Here is a 13684-nt window from a genome sequence, read left to right as displayed (position 1 = left end):
ACATTAAATATTTCAAGAATATATAACATGTCTTGTTTTATAGTTAGTATGTAATTTAACATTTACAAATAGGTTTGTTTTTATTTAACTTATATTTTAATTTTTTATATTCTCGCATATATAACACATTTAATTAACTAAAATAACGAAAATTAATCCTTTAAAAATTAAAAAATCAATAAAAAAAAACATAATCGAAGATGATTTAAAAAGTCTAACGTCTTTATTTATACGGAAAAAAATATAAATTAATGGAATGAAGAATTTAGATGTATTATAATTTATAAAGTATAGTTGTAACACAATACGTCGTGTAAGTTGAGGCTCTCCAATGCATTTGGAAAGTAAAGACGAACAATATTGAAATGACAGATAATGCTAAGAAAGAGACGTTATAAAGGGTAAAGAAAAATCTACTACTGGTATTGATATCCTTCAAGTGTCCGACATATGATATAGTGTCAGGAGGTAGATGCTACAACTGAACACTACCAATTGTTTTAATTAAGGGCAAGCATGGGGGTATAATTTATCTCCTTCAATGGAAGCTTGAAAGAGGTACAATGCTTTTTTAAGTAAATGGATACAATCTGGAGGGAAAGTTAACTCCGAAAACTAAGTGTGTTGTAGATTTGGATAATGTTGAATGTTCTTGAAGCTTCTTCTTCGTCTCCCATTTATAATTGTTTGTGTGTTTGGGTCTAAGACTGACTTGTAGGTTTTCGATTAGTCTGCCGAGCTTATTCGACCTTTGAGACCGATACCCCCCCCCCCCCCCCCCCCCCCCCCCCCCGATTTCTATGGATGCTGTTGAGGGAGTTTGTTAGACTTGCTTCTATCCCCTGAGACTCGGTCAAAGGGGTTGGAGAGGACTGTGGTGTGGCTTGCAAGGCAGAGGTCTGGCTCGTGCGAGGCTGGGATTCGGGGCTCGGTCCGTGTGTTCTAGGTAGGGGTGTACAAAGTAAACCGACAAACCGCACCAAACCGATAAACTGAGAAAAAAAACCCGACTAATGGTTTGGTTTGACTTGGTTTGGTGTTTAAAAAAAAACCCCGACCATAATTGGTTTGGCTTGGTTTTAACTAAAAAAAGTCAAACCGAACCAAATCAACCCGATATTACATGTATTCAACTTTTAAAATATTTTATACATAAAAATATTTATTTGTAATGTAATTTATAAATATTTCTTAAATTTTTTCGTAGTTTTTTTATCCATTATCACATTATCAAGTCTGAACTTAATTTTGAATGTCAATAAGTTTTATATCCTATGGATGTTAGTAACTCAAATAGAGTCCAAACCAAAACCAATTCAACACTAATGCTAACAAAAGAAATTCAATTTACCACTAGGAATGACAATAATGTTGGATATCTATTCTTTTGTTTTGCATAATTGATTTAGTGAGTGAAAATACATGACTTAAGTTCTTTTCTTTGTCGTGTAATTAATACTTATTAGCCGTACTTATTTTAGCATGACTTGGTATTTTTAGATTATGGTCATTTTCTTTATGGCTTGTTAATTAGCAATATTTATTTTAACCGATTTTATTAGCTTTTGTTGAATATTTTAATACAATGTCATTACTCTTCTCACATTTTGTGTTATTTTTTTAAGAAACACCTTAATTATGTAGTTGTATCTTACTAGAACTAAAGAAATATTTGAAGTAAAAGTTATATGTTTTGTATCAAGACTATTCCGGAAAAAAAAAATCCGAAAAACCCGAGAAAATTAAATAACCCGAGGTTGAAAAACCCGAAATTTATTGATTTGGTTTGGTGTATATATTTAAAAACCCGACGCAATTGGTTTGGTTTGGTGTATTTATTTAAAAACCCGATGCAATTGGTTTGGTTTAGTGTTTAAAAAATTCGAACCAACCCGGTCCATATACACCCCTAGTTCTAGGCATGATTTGGACATGTGCAAATTTTTTTACACTTACTGTAAATCTTAACTTAAATGTGATATTTTTGTACCAAATGAACTCGGATAAAAGAACTACATTCGTAAGTTCATGGCAGGTAATAGTACCAACAAACGTAAAATACATGAGTTGTCTTATTAATTTATAGCAGTACATCTTTATTAAGTAGTAAATTTTTCTTGACACCGAAAGCGGAAAAATAAAAGAAAGCAAAGTCCCATATCACCGACATTGTGGTCAATTCTGAAAACGATAATAATGATTTTCATTAGCACAAAAAAATTTAATCTTTATTTCCTCAGTAGGCCTAGTAGTCTAGAATGTTTGAACAGTTCAGACAAGATTAGAACACGAATATCACGATCAAACAAAAGAAGAAGAAGAAACAGAAACATTAGCGCGTTTGGTAGAATAGAAAGTTAATGTCAATCTTTCCCATTTGGGCAATTGCTAAAAAAGTGTCACAGTCACCCAACCCCCACGGATCTAATGTATGTCCCCACACCCCATACATCCGAAACCACAGCCTCTCCAATCTCCATACATACAAACGCGTCACATTTCAAAACATCATTTTCAGTCCTTTCAATTCACAGCTAATTAATTCCTTTATTCAATTCTCTTTCTTGGATCCTTCCTCCTGGTTACATAAACTCTACTATATATATTCATCCTCCTTTTATCTTCCCATATCAAACACAATCACAAACAACTCTAATTTATCCCTTCAAGGCACAAGTACATATCCTTTAATTGTTTCCTTAAGATTTTCTATAATGTTGCTGCAGCTCTCCATTCTTGCAATTTTCTTGCTATGTCCTGCTTGGGCTGATAATTTCTACCAAGACGCGACGGTCACGTTCGGTGACCAGCGGGCTCAGATAAAAGAAGGTGGCCGCCTTCTCGACTTGTCCCTCGACAAAATTTCAGGCTCCGGCTTTCAGACCAAGAATGAATATTTATTCGGAAGGTTCGACATGCAGCTCAAACTAGTGCCTGGAAATTCTGCTGGCACTGTCACCACCTTCTACGTAAGTTCTTAGGACGTAGTCCTGAAGCAGATTCAAAATTTTGAGTATGCGTTCTGAATTCTAAAAGAAAAACAGCTTATTGGATTCTAAAATATCAGATGCATTAAGTGAATTTCTTAACACAACTATAGGATTTCTGCTAATTTTATTAGGTTCTACCGAACTTGTAACCAATACTCTAGCTCCACCCCTGGTTCTTACAAGTACTTTTTAACTATAAAGAACATATATACTTGATTGAAGTTCTTAACTTTATTAGCTTTGTGTAATTTGCAGTTGTCATCTCAAGGAGCAGGGCATGACGAAATTGATTTTGAGTTTCTGGGAAATTCATCAGGCGAACCTTACACAGTTCACACCAATGTTTACTCACAGGGAAAAGGCAACAAAGAACAACAATTTCGCCTTTGGTTCGATCCCACCTCATCGTTCCACACCTACTCTATTGTTTGGAACTCTCAACGCATCATGTACGTTACTAACTAAACTTCTCCTTTTAGTATACTCTAAACAATTACTAGTACAGTATTATTTTGTGTTACCGTCTGACATTTTGGGGATTTGTCTAATTGTCCAGATTTTTGGTGGATAACATACCAATAAGAGTGTTCAACAACCACGAAGCACTTGGTGTTGCATTCCCAAAGAATCAAGCAATGAGAGTTTACGCGAGTCTATGGAATGCTGATGACTGGGCAACACAAGGCGGACGGGTGAAAACAGATTGGTCCATGGCTCCGTTTACAGCCTCTTACAGGAATTTCAAGACAAATGCGTGTGTTTGGTCAGCTGCATCGTCTACTTCGTCTTGTGGAGGCTCTAAGGCTGACTCAGTGAATAATGATCAGGCTTGGCAAACTCAAGAACTGAATGCCAATGGCAGAAATAGGCTTAGATGGGTGCAGCAGAAATACATGATTTATAATTACTGTGCAGATGCGCAAAGGTTCTCTCAAGGCTTTCCTCCTGAATGCAAACGTTCGAGGTTCTAAGGATTAAGTCAGTCTATGTTGTCTATAGAATTCTTGTTTTTCTTTAATTTTGTTCTGGGATGTCATGAGAAAAAAGAACATACTGTAATTATCTGTATAAGCAACTTAAATTCTTTATTCTTTTTGTAATCATGAAATAGAAATTGTAACAATGAATCATTTTTCAGCCAAGCTTACGATACTGAAATATAATGCATTACATGATGCGTTTAATCTGTACTTCTATCATCAGTAAGAATACACCAACAGAGTAAAAAGTTCATCATACTTGCAGTTTATTTGATTCAAATCTTAGAATATTTAGTGGTAGAATCGAAGAAATGAAACAATTACTCAGCTTCTTTCACAAACATATGCTATGACAGAAGGGCAACTCAGCCTCTCACAGTTGTAATCCACACGTGGGGCGTCTGCAAGATTGACTAGGCTCTTGCATTAGCTTCCTGAGAAAGTATCAAAGTTTCAAGTATCCTACCTTAGTTCACTCTATGCTACAACATCACACATTACGATTACCCTCATCAAAAGCTTCAGTTATCATACAAAACATCCAATCTGCAGAGTCCATCTTTAAGGTATAGTGGTAGAATGGCGGAGGTAGTCCAATTCGATTGGTACTATAGTTGTAGGAATAAGACAACGAAATTTGAGTACGCGCGCATGTTTTCTCTAGAAAGATGTCGAGCATTTCTCTTTCATGGAGTATGAGAATACTTTTAGAGCCTGTTTGGAAAGCCACCTGGTAATTGGAATTGGTGTAATTACTACTTAGCGTCAATACTGACATTTTGGGGATTTTTTTGTAATGTGTCCAGATTTTTGGTGGATAACATACCAATAAGAGTGTTCAACAACCACGAAGCAATTGGAGTTGCATTTCCTAAGAATCAAGCAATGAGAGTTTACGCGAGTTTATGGAATGCTGATGACTGGGCAACACAAGGCGGGCGAGTGAAAACAGATTGGTCCTTGGCTCCGTTTACAGCTTCTTACAGGAATTTCAATACAAATGCTTGTGTTTGGTCAGCTGCATCGTCTACTTCGTCTTGTGGAGGCTATAAGGCTGACTCAGTGAATAATGATCAGGCTTGGCAAACTCAAGAACCGAATGCCAATGGCAGAAATAGGCTTAGATGGGTGCAGCAGAAATACATGATTTATAATTACTGTGCAGATGCTCAAAGGTTCTCTCAAGGCTTTCCTCCTGAATGCAAACGTTAGAGGTTCTAAGGATTAAGTCAGTCAATGTTGTCTATAGAATTCTTGTTTTTCTTTAATTTTGTTCTGGGATGTCAGGAGGAAAAAGAGCATAGTGTAATCATTTGTTAAGCAATATATTCATTATTCTTTTTGTAATCGTGAAATAGAAATAACAATAAATCATTTTCCTGCAACTCGAGCTTGTACTTGGCAACTCTGCTGGCACCATCACCACCTTATTGTTCAATACTTCAATTCCGCTGTTTTAAAGCTATCCCACCTCTGTATATACTATTATTCCACTAACAAGTTGGTTCTATGATAATATCGTTACCTTCTCAACGAGTGGCACTCGTACAAGATTGATTCAGCTCTTAGGCAGTCTGGGGGAACCCATATACAGCTTATGTCTAAGGAAAAGGCAACAAAGATCAGCAATTTCGGACTTTGTTTTGAGCCTACCACTCTCTTCCACACCTATTCGATCCTCATGGATTTCAAACCACATCATGTAATAACTCAAAGGCGCCTTGCAGCTTTCATTGCAAAATTTTATGTAACATTCCCCTTGGACAACAACCAACCGAGCCACTGATCCGCCATTCCCCAAGACAGAAATGATGGTCCATACAAGCTTGTGGAACGCCAATAACTAGGCACAACAAAGCCTCATCTTCTGCTGGTTAACAACCACTGTTTCTAAGAACAATGTAGCTCAAGGTCAGGATGAGGCTTGAATGGTAGAACAACCACTTGAATGGAAAATGTAGCTCAACTTCATTGGCAATTATGCCACTTCTTACTGTGTCAATTACATTCTAAATCCTTCACTAAAAGGCAGCTCTGATTTTCTCACAATTAAAGGACGCTTGGTTTTCCTACTTCGTATTTTGAGACAGCTTTGATTTTCTCACAATTATCATCTCAAAGTGCACGACATGATGACATTGATTTTGAGCTTCAGGAAACATGTCAATAACCACTGTTTACAGTGATGGCAAAGGGATAAGGAATACTAACTCTACCATGGCCAAGAAAAGACCTACGCCTATGGATTTGCTCTTTAATACTAATAGATGTCATGCAGTAAATGTAGAATCTTGAAAGCCTTCTCTAACTTGGAATAGTCAAAAACTCTAGCATAGTTCACATCATCACCAAAAAAGTTCTTAAAATCTTAATCAAAAGAATCGTATGCTCCTTAAACCCTATATTTTAATGATTATCCTCCACCTTCACATGTTTATTGCTTTACTTCCCAGAGCACAAAGCTGTTTTAGAATCTGTATGTTAATAATTGATGTTTTTCCTTTTCCATCAGATTTTTGGCATGAGATACCAAATCTAGAGTGAAATGAAGAGAAGAGAACTATTCAGACAGTAAGCAAGCTGAATGTAAATATCAAATTATCCTTTTGGAGTGATCACACACTGAAACACTAACTGAGCATTGCTTCTTGATCGAATTTGAATATATAGGTTAAAATTCAGAAAAAAATAAAATGAAGTAGCTTTAAAATGCAAAAGAAATGTTCTGCTCTATGAATCCCAGCATGGATATTGTCAATATAATACAGAGATTGATATGCTTCGCGGACCGATGGCTTCATTCCCTACTTAAGTAACAATGTACTTACGAGTTCAGGGTTTTCACATGTTCCAGGAAAACAAAAGGAACAGTAAATTCAACCAGGTTTTGCAGTTGAAGACGTGAAAACTTCTGGAGCAAGCTTTAATCCTACTTCTCTACTTGGCCTGCAGAAGTCGAAACCAAATAATGGAAATGCATCAGGTCCAAACATGACAGAGATCTTGACAATTGAGAAAGGAACAATTCAATTTCAAATCCATTGCAGGATAAACTATCAGAGGTATAACTAGTGCATAGCCCTTTTTTCTTCTTTTCGAGAAGAAAGTGCATAGCCTCATTTAACCTGGCCGAAATCACTCCCCAGTTTTCCAGGTTCCTCCTACTGAAAAGCCTACAATGATCTACATGATATTTGAGGCCAAATGAATATATGAAATGTTTTACTTTTCATTTGGCTCAGGTTTTATGTAAGACCCTAGGACCTAGCACTAATTCCCATTTGATCATCATTTTCCTCTTCAGGATGGATATAGAAGGAGGAAAAGAAAAAGAAATCTCTAGCAGACAATATATGCTTTGAAAATAAGTTCCCAACCTTCTCTTTTATATGATGCATATACTCCCTCCATAATTGTCCACTACCCCTCTCTGAAATGGATCTAGAAGAGGAAAACAAAACAGGAATCTCCAGTATACTACTACTTATGCTTTGAGAAGGATCTCCCATTTCATTTGTATGATGCCTCTTTTTCCGCCATCCTAATTAAGGTGTCACATCATGTTTATTAAGATAAGAGTTAGAGTTTTACTATAGTTAAACAAAAGTGAAATATAGTGTGGACAAATTCAACTTTGAGAAGAATTTGAACAATTTCTTATGGCGTAAAAGCACTGTTGGCTTCTTTTTGATACTAGAATATTGAAAATGTTGAATTGTTTATGGAGTAAGTTTCCCTTTGGGAAAGTTGGAAAGATTCTACCTAGAATAATAATAAGTTAAGTTAATTTGGGTTATACAGAGTACTTTTTCTAGTCCAATACAACTGCAGTTTCGCCTCTTCTTTTGTCTCATTAGTTCACTATTATCTTGGCTTAATATCTAAATTGACACATATACATGCACCGGGTTTTAAATCCGTCCCCACAACTTCCGTTTATCCCATTTTAACACCTCTAATTGGTCAAAATACACATAATAAGCACCTCTACAGGGTTGAGCTAATCGCGTGAATCATAGTTGTGCACACGTGGATAAAACATAACAAATCTTCTCCACCTACATACTAAGGGCTTCAAGTATATGCAGTAGATTATGGGTTAAAAACTCACAGATACATAATAAAATCCATGTTGAAAAATTAACAGAAGCTCCTCAAATTTTCCATTCAGAAAAAACTTTAAGAAATTAGCAAGATGATCAAAGGAAAAAAAATGGAGCATTTGTTATGGAGGAAAATGTTTTCCATGGAAAACATACTACTTCCTGAATCATTATACAACTAGGATAATGTAAAGATACTGTTTGTTTTCAAATCTAATTATGTGGGCTTAAGGTTAACAACAATCTTGCTGCATTGATTGAAGTAAGTGATATAGACAAGGAATTGAGATATATGTAAAAGGAAAAAACTCTGATATGTCATTTTTGTGGAGAATATATTTTCCTCCAGGGAAATATTTTCTTCCTTCCAAAAAGGTAACAAAAAGACCAAACCACAATAGGTGCTTAATGGTTCTCCATCATATGTCATTACAAATGGGGCATGCTTAACTTATGATTCTGTTCATTTTGAAAAAAGAAAAAAATGAAATCTTGCTAAATAGAAGTAGAACAAAAGCTCAGTGGTAGTTTTATTACCTTAAGGAAAGAAAAAGACACATTTGGAGAGAATGTAGTAGCAATGCCATGGCCGCGTGATACAAAAAACCCTAATTGGTAAGGGAGAAAGACAAGAGTTGAGAAATTTGGATTCAAAAGGATATTGTGAATCCACCCCTTTTAACTCACAGAGAGCATTAGAATTTCAGAAGAGAAGGCTCTGTTCTTTTGTCTTCTTCTTCAAGAAGCAGTCCCCAACAGAACAATGCACACTCTCTGTTTTCTGTGGGTTTAAGAAGGGGTTTTCCACAGCTTGCACGACTTCCCATGAAGAGGATGCCAGCTACATTCAGACAAGTCTGGTTTCCAATGTGGGGTTATGTATTTCTAATTTTGTACTAGGGCCCTATTAATTTGAATTTATGTAAGACCCATCTATGAAGCTCTAGTTCTTTTTTTTTTTGGCGCGGATTGCCCCTTATTTGGGGTGGTCTTTAATTTTTACCCTTCAAATTGGTGGTTTTTTTAAATTTTTTTTAATATTTAAAGTTGTGGGTTCAAATCCCAGCTCATTTCAAAAAAAAAAAGTGATCTGCCCAGCAAATTTGACCTCCAGCGAAGGGCAATCCTGCAAATTGCCTGCTCTAATTAAAAGAGGAAAAGCTTCTTGTCACTTTTAATTAGGGGTGTGAAAAATATTTTTACCCAATCAAAATATAATAAATGGGTTGGGAAAAATATTTTGGGTTGAAATGGGCTAAAAATATATTTTTTGATTCTATTTTTTAAAAAATATTTTTCGTGGAAAATATTTTCTAGAAATACATATTTAGCGAAAAATATTTTCATGGATTTTTCGTGGAAAATGTTTTCGAGAAAAACTTTTTTTGTGAAAAATATTTTCCTTCATATCAAACACACCACAAATTTACAAGATGCATGATACAAGAAATGTGTATACATAAAAACCTCAAGCAATAAAATCAAGTAAAATTTACTTGCCATAGCTACCCCTAAGACTTAATTATAGATAGTAACTACCTTTTTTAATATTTAAGTTTAGTAACTATATTATTCAAAATTTACATTTCATAGCTACCCTTTTTTTTTAATTAACTGTGTTGCCCCATAATCCCTAAATACACGCCGCATTACTATCTCTCTCCCTAAATATACTCTCTCTCCCTAAATACATGGTAATTGTTCCATTTTTTTTTCTTCCATTTTTTCAAATCATAATTAAAAATGATTTCCAGCCAATATGACTTCATATACAAAGAGTTAATTAATGGCATCAACTAGTAAACTTGAAAACAAAAAGATCAATGGCACTGTTGTCCTTATCAAAAAGAGAGCTTTAGAGCTTGTTCCATTTGAAGTGGTTCAACGACAAGTTTATGATATTCTTGGGCATAAAGTTATCCTGCAACTTATCAGTTCTGTTAATGGAGATTTAGCTGATTACATTCATAACAATTCACTTGCTAAATCTCCATGGATGGACCGAAAGAAGAGGAAAAACCTTCTTATGTTTGCTGATCATGTGGTGTTGTTTATCTTATGAGTGATGAAGAATAGCATTGATTATAGCAATATGATATTGTAGCATCCTCTAGGAGCAAAAGAATAGGTTGTTGGTGTATAAACATCATTAATGAGTGTTGTGGAGCTTAATGCCCACCAAGTGTTTGATAAAATGTTCAGTATATTTCTGTGTATATTTGTGTATTAGTAAACAATATATTTAATTTTCAATATATTTCAGTGTATTATTTTTCCCATTGACTATATGTATTTCAGTGTATTTCTATTTATAATTTAATTTTCTTTGAAACGCATATTCTTTCGTCTTGCCGCTTCGTCTACATTGCAATCGGTTCAATTTATGGCTACTTTTCATTTTTCCTTTTTTTGGTATGTGAAATTTATAGGCCGAATAATCCAAAATTTCTGCCGAAACTGTCTACTATAAAGGTAATATGACAATATATTACTCAGTGTTTGGATAGAGATTAGTTTCTATTTTTATAACGGTAATGTTCATATCAGCTTGCGCTCACATTAACTAATTTCACCGAGTATGTAACTATGTCCACAACGACTTTCACGAATCGAAAGAAAGTAGTATTTTTGCCTCACAAACCTCATAGTTCTTACCTCAGTTTAGTGACCACTACCCACATATTGGATGCCTAGTTGTACAAATACTTCGCCATATTAGCCTGTAGATAATCCATAGCAATCTGTTGCTTGGTTTCGCATGAGCCGAAACTACTATTGTATAGACCGGGATTTACAGTCCTAGCCTCCAAATTTGACAAATACAAAATAAAAGGCTTCCGAAAGTTTACCTACAACCTAATAAGACCCAGTCTAGTCTTGAATAATCATCTTAGCACAGCAGGTTACACCTGAAATTCCAGTCTTAACCTAGTGTTCTGTTCGACAACAAGACCTGCTGCTAGGAGGATCTGTAAGAGCCACTTTCATGACCTCAAGTAAGAAACTCATCAGTTTCTAGAGCTGAAATCATAAGTATACTTCTTCCAGATAAATCCCAGTACAATTGAACACATATAAGCAATAAATATCATTAATAATATGATATCCAACACTGCCCACCAGGGGTTATACGAATGAAAAGATATTACCCAACATTTTTTTTTTCCCTGTGATGGATTTGAATCTTAATCTCTATCGTGTTTATCCATTTCATTGATCACTAGACCACATCCTTCAATAGACAGGTTACATTACGACCAGTTCACCACGTTAGTTAGCAGCCTAGCAGTCCCTTTGCTGTACAATTTCATTCAAGAGGGATCTTCTAAACCACAAGAGTCAGATAAGATAACTTCCAACAGAGCCATAAGCTACACCACCACACATGATGTAGCAGCAACTGTGCATTAAGGCAACAGAGCTAACAACTAAGTGGTAATGTTAAAAACGTAAAACCATATCTAAGTTCCAAAAGTTATGGAGTTGATAGGGGAAAACAAAAAAATGGCCAGTGTCAACAAATAAAAATGAGAAATGATGGACAAAACTTGCATAAACCAGCTATACAGAGTGAATTTTCAAGCTACATACAAAAAGCCATGACCCATCCACATAAAATGCCATGTTTAGCACTTCCGGGACTAATATCCGGTTCGATACTGAGGCATGAATCAATAAAAAAGCCACCCCAAACTACATTGGAAAAGAAGGGGAGCCCAGCAGCATTCGGGGTGCAGTGTAAGCAATCTACCTGACACGTCAATCAATGATTGATTTCACAGTTTAAACCCGTAACATACAGATCACACCGAGACAACTTTTTCATCGCTCCAAGGTTCCCTCTTCCCAACCCACGTTGGAAAAAGAATGAAGAATTGACAAGGAAAAAAGACCAAAACATGTATATAGAGTGAGTATTCGAGCTACATACAAACACACATAACCCACCCACATAAAACGCATTGTTTAGCACTTCCAGACTAATATGCAGTTCAATACTGAGCCATGAAACCAATAAAATAGCCTTCCCCAATCCACATCGAAAAAGAATGAAAAATAAACAAGGAAAAAAAGGACTAAAACAGGTATTGACAAGCTGATGGTAACAATCAGCTAAAGAAACTAGAGCTCAGCAAGTTCATGACAATTCAGAATATACTTCCCAGAGAAGATACTGCAACATAAGATATGTTCAAAATAGGGATCATCTTTCTTGTTTTTTTCACCAAAACAACAAATTGTGGGAAGGGGTTTCATTTATAAATCCAACCAGAGGGAAAACCACCAAAATGTTGTCATACGATTGCAATAGCAACAACCCCGCTTGCTTCACAGTAATACAACTCCCAACACTTTATGAAGCCGAAACTATCAATTTAAGCAATTCAATCATTCGATGCAAACACACTACTACATACAAATTCAGCAACTCTCTAAGTAATTATTACATCACATTCGGGATCAACAAAATCATCGTAATCAAACTCATTGAAATGAGAAATAAGCACTAATACAAGGATATAGTGAGCTAATTTCAGCATAACAAACAAAAACATATTTCGGCACCACTAGCTGAATAATAGTGTAATCTATTATCGAGTAATATCAAAAGGTTAACTAATAATAACCCAACATAACAAAAGCACTATCAAAATTGTAAATTCCATAACTTGATCAGCACAAAACCAAAAGAAACTAAACTTATTAAAGATCAGGCTATAAGGGTTTACGCTTTTCGTCCGTATCGAAGATACCAAATAACACCAACAACTCCAATTGCAACAACTGATGATGCAGCAACCACAGGCAAATTCACATCAGCACCAAAAAACCCAACTTTATCATCACCAACAGGAATACCATTAATATCCCTAGCAACAATTTTTTCACTAATAACCCTTTCTTTCTCAGCTAATTTCTTTTCCAACACCCCAGCTTTCTCAATCATCTCCTTAACTCTCTTTTCTAATTCCTCTTTCACCATATAAAGCTCTTTCTTCTCCTTTTCCCATTCCTCATTATTCACAACAGTACCCTCAAGTTCCTCAATATGCTTCTTTAGTCCCTTAATTTCTTCTTCCTTCACTTCCACTTCTTTCTGATTATTTCCAGAAACCTCTAGCTTCTCCAATTTCGACAATAACAGATTCTTTTCACTCTCAATAGCATCAATCTTCACATTCTTCTCATTTTCACTACTCTTCAGCCCTTCTAATGACAATTTTACCCCTGACAGCTCATTATTGGAACTTTCTAGATCACTCATAGCAGTTATAAGATCATGTTGCAGCTTCGCCACCTCACCTTCCAGCTCAGCAGCTCTGGCAGCTACTGATACTAAACCTTTGTTCTCTTGCTCGATATTCTCCACCTTTTTAAGCAATTCCGATTTTTCGTTGTTAGATTCGTTGATTGATGTTTTGAGTTTCTCGATTCGCTGTTTGATGACGTCATTCTCGTGTAAAAGCTGAGTTTTCTCTTGCTCGAGGGCGAGTATCTTCGTTTTCAGTGCTGAGGTTTTTGATGACGTGGCGTCGGAGGTTTCGTCGACGGCGATATCTACCGGCGCGTCGTCGTAAAACTCGCCGTTGGTAACGTTATCATCTGCCAT

The 13684-nt window shown here is 35.7% G+C and overlaps 3 protein-coding genes and 1 long non-coding RNA gene across 4 annotated transcripts; 2 read left to right on the top strand and 2 right to left on the bottom strand.

Annotated features, from left to right (window-relative positions):
* Positions 1 to 2630: 2630 nt before the first annotated feature.
* Positions 2631 to 4132, top strand: LOC132037244 (xyloglucan endotransglucosylase protein 7-like). Its single transcript, XM_059427738.1, has 3 exons — positions 2631 to 2969; positions 3246 to 3439; positions 3547 to 4132. The coding sequence occupies exons 1-3, from the start codon at positions 2715 to 2717 to the stop codon at positions 3959 to 3961; spliced, it is 864 nt and encodes a 287-aa protein (XP_059283721.1). The 5' UTR covers positions 2631 to 2714; the 3' UTR covers positions 3962 to 4132.
* Positions 4133 to 4549: 417 nt separating this feature from the next.
* LOC132038318 (probable xyloglucan endotransglucosylase/hydrolase protein 16) lies at positions 4550 to 5834 on the top strand. Its single transcript, XM_059428999.1, has 2 exons — positions 4550 to 4611; positions 4777 to 5834. Exons 1-2 carry the CDS (start codon positions 4550 to 4552, stop codon positions 5180 to 5182), a joined length of 468 nt encoding a protein of 155 aa, XP_059284982.1. The 3' UTR covers positions 5183 to 5834.
* Positions 5835 to 6537: 703 nt separating this feature from the next.
* On the bottom strand, positions 6538 to 9004 carry LOC132036448 (uncharacterized). The gene is made up of 2 exons (XR_009409585.1): positions 8611 to 9004; positions 6538 to 6916 (listed from the first exon to the last, which is right to left on the bottom strand). It is a non-coding gene; the product is annotated as an uncharacterized LOC132036448 (long non-coding RNA).
* A 3539-nt stretch (positions 9005 to 12543) lies between these two features.
* Positions 12544 to 13684, bottom strand: LOC132036150 (peroxisomal and mitochondrial division factor 2-like). The gene has a single exon (XM_059426405.1). The coding sequence runs from the start codon at positions 13682 to 13684 to the stop codon at positions 12800 to 12802; it is 885 nt and encodes a 294-aa protein (XP_059282388.1). The 3' UTR covers positions 12544 to 12799.

The sequence above is a fragment of the Lycium ferocissimum genome, chromosome 11, assembly GCF_029784015.1.
Source record: "Lycium ferocissimum isolate CSIRO_LF1 chromosome 11, AGI_CSIRO_Lferr_CH_V1, whole genome shotgun sequence".
NCBI classification, from domain to species: Eukaryota; Viridiplantae; Streptophyta; class Magnoliopsida; order Solanales; family Solanaceae; genus Lycium; species Lycium ferocissimum.
This window is presented reverse-complemented; position numbering and strand designations above follow the sequence as displayed.

Coding starts and splice junctions, on each gene's coding strand:
- LOC132037244 (XM_059427738.1), top strand. CDS start 2,715: ATGTTGCTGCAGCTCTCCATTCTTGCAATTTTCTTGCTATGTCCTGCT. Junction 2,970..3,245: donor GCACTGTCACCACCTTCTAC/GTAAGTTCTTAG, acceptor TGTAATTTGCAG/TTGTCATCTCAAGGAGCAGG. Junction 3,440..3,546: donor TGGAACTCTCAACGCATCAT/GTACGTTACTAA, acceptor CTAATTGTCCAG/ATTTTTGGTGGATAACATAC.
- LOC132038318 (XM_059428999.1), top strand. CDS start 4,550: ATGGCGGAGGTAGTCCAATTCGATTGGTACTATAGTTGTAGGAATAAG. Junction 4,612..4,776: donor AATAAGACAACGAAATTTGA/GTACGCGCGCAT, acceptor TAATGTGTCCAG/ATTTTTGGTGGATAACATAC.
- LOC132036150 (XM_059426405.1), bottom strand. CDS start 13,684: ATGGCAGATGATAACGTTACCAACGGCGAGTTTTACGACGACGCGCCG.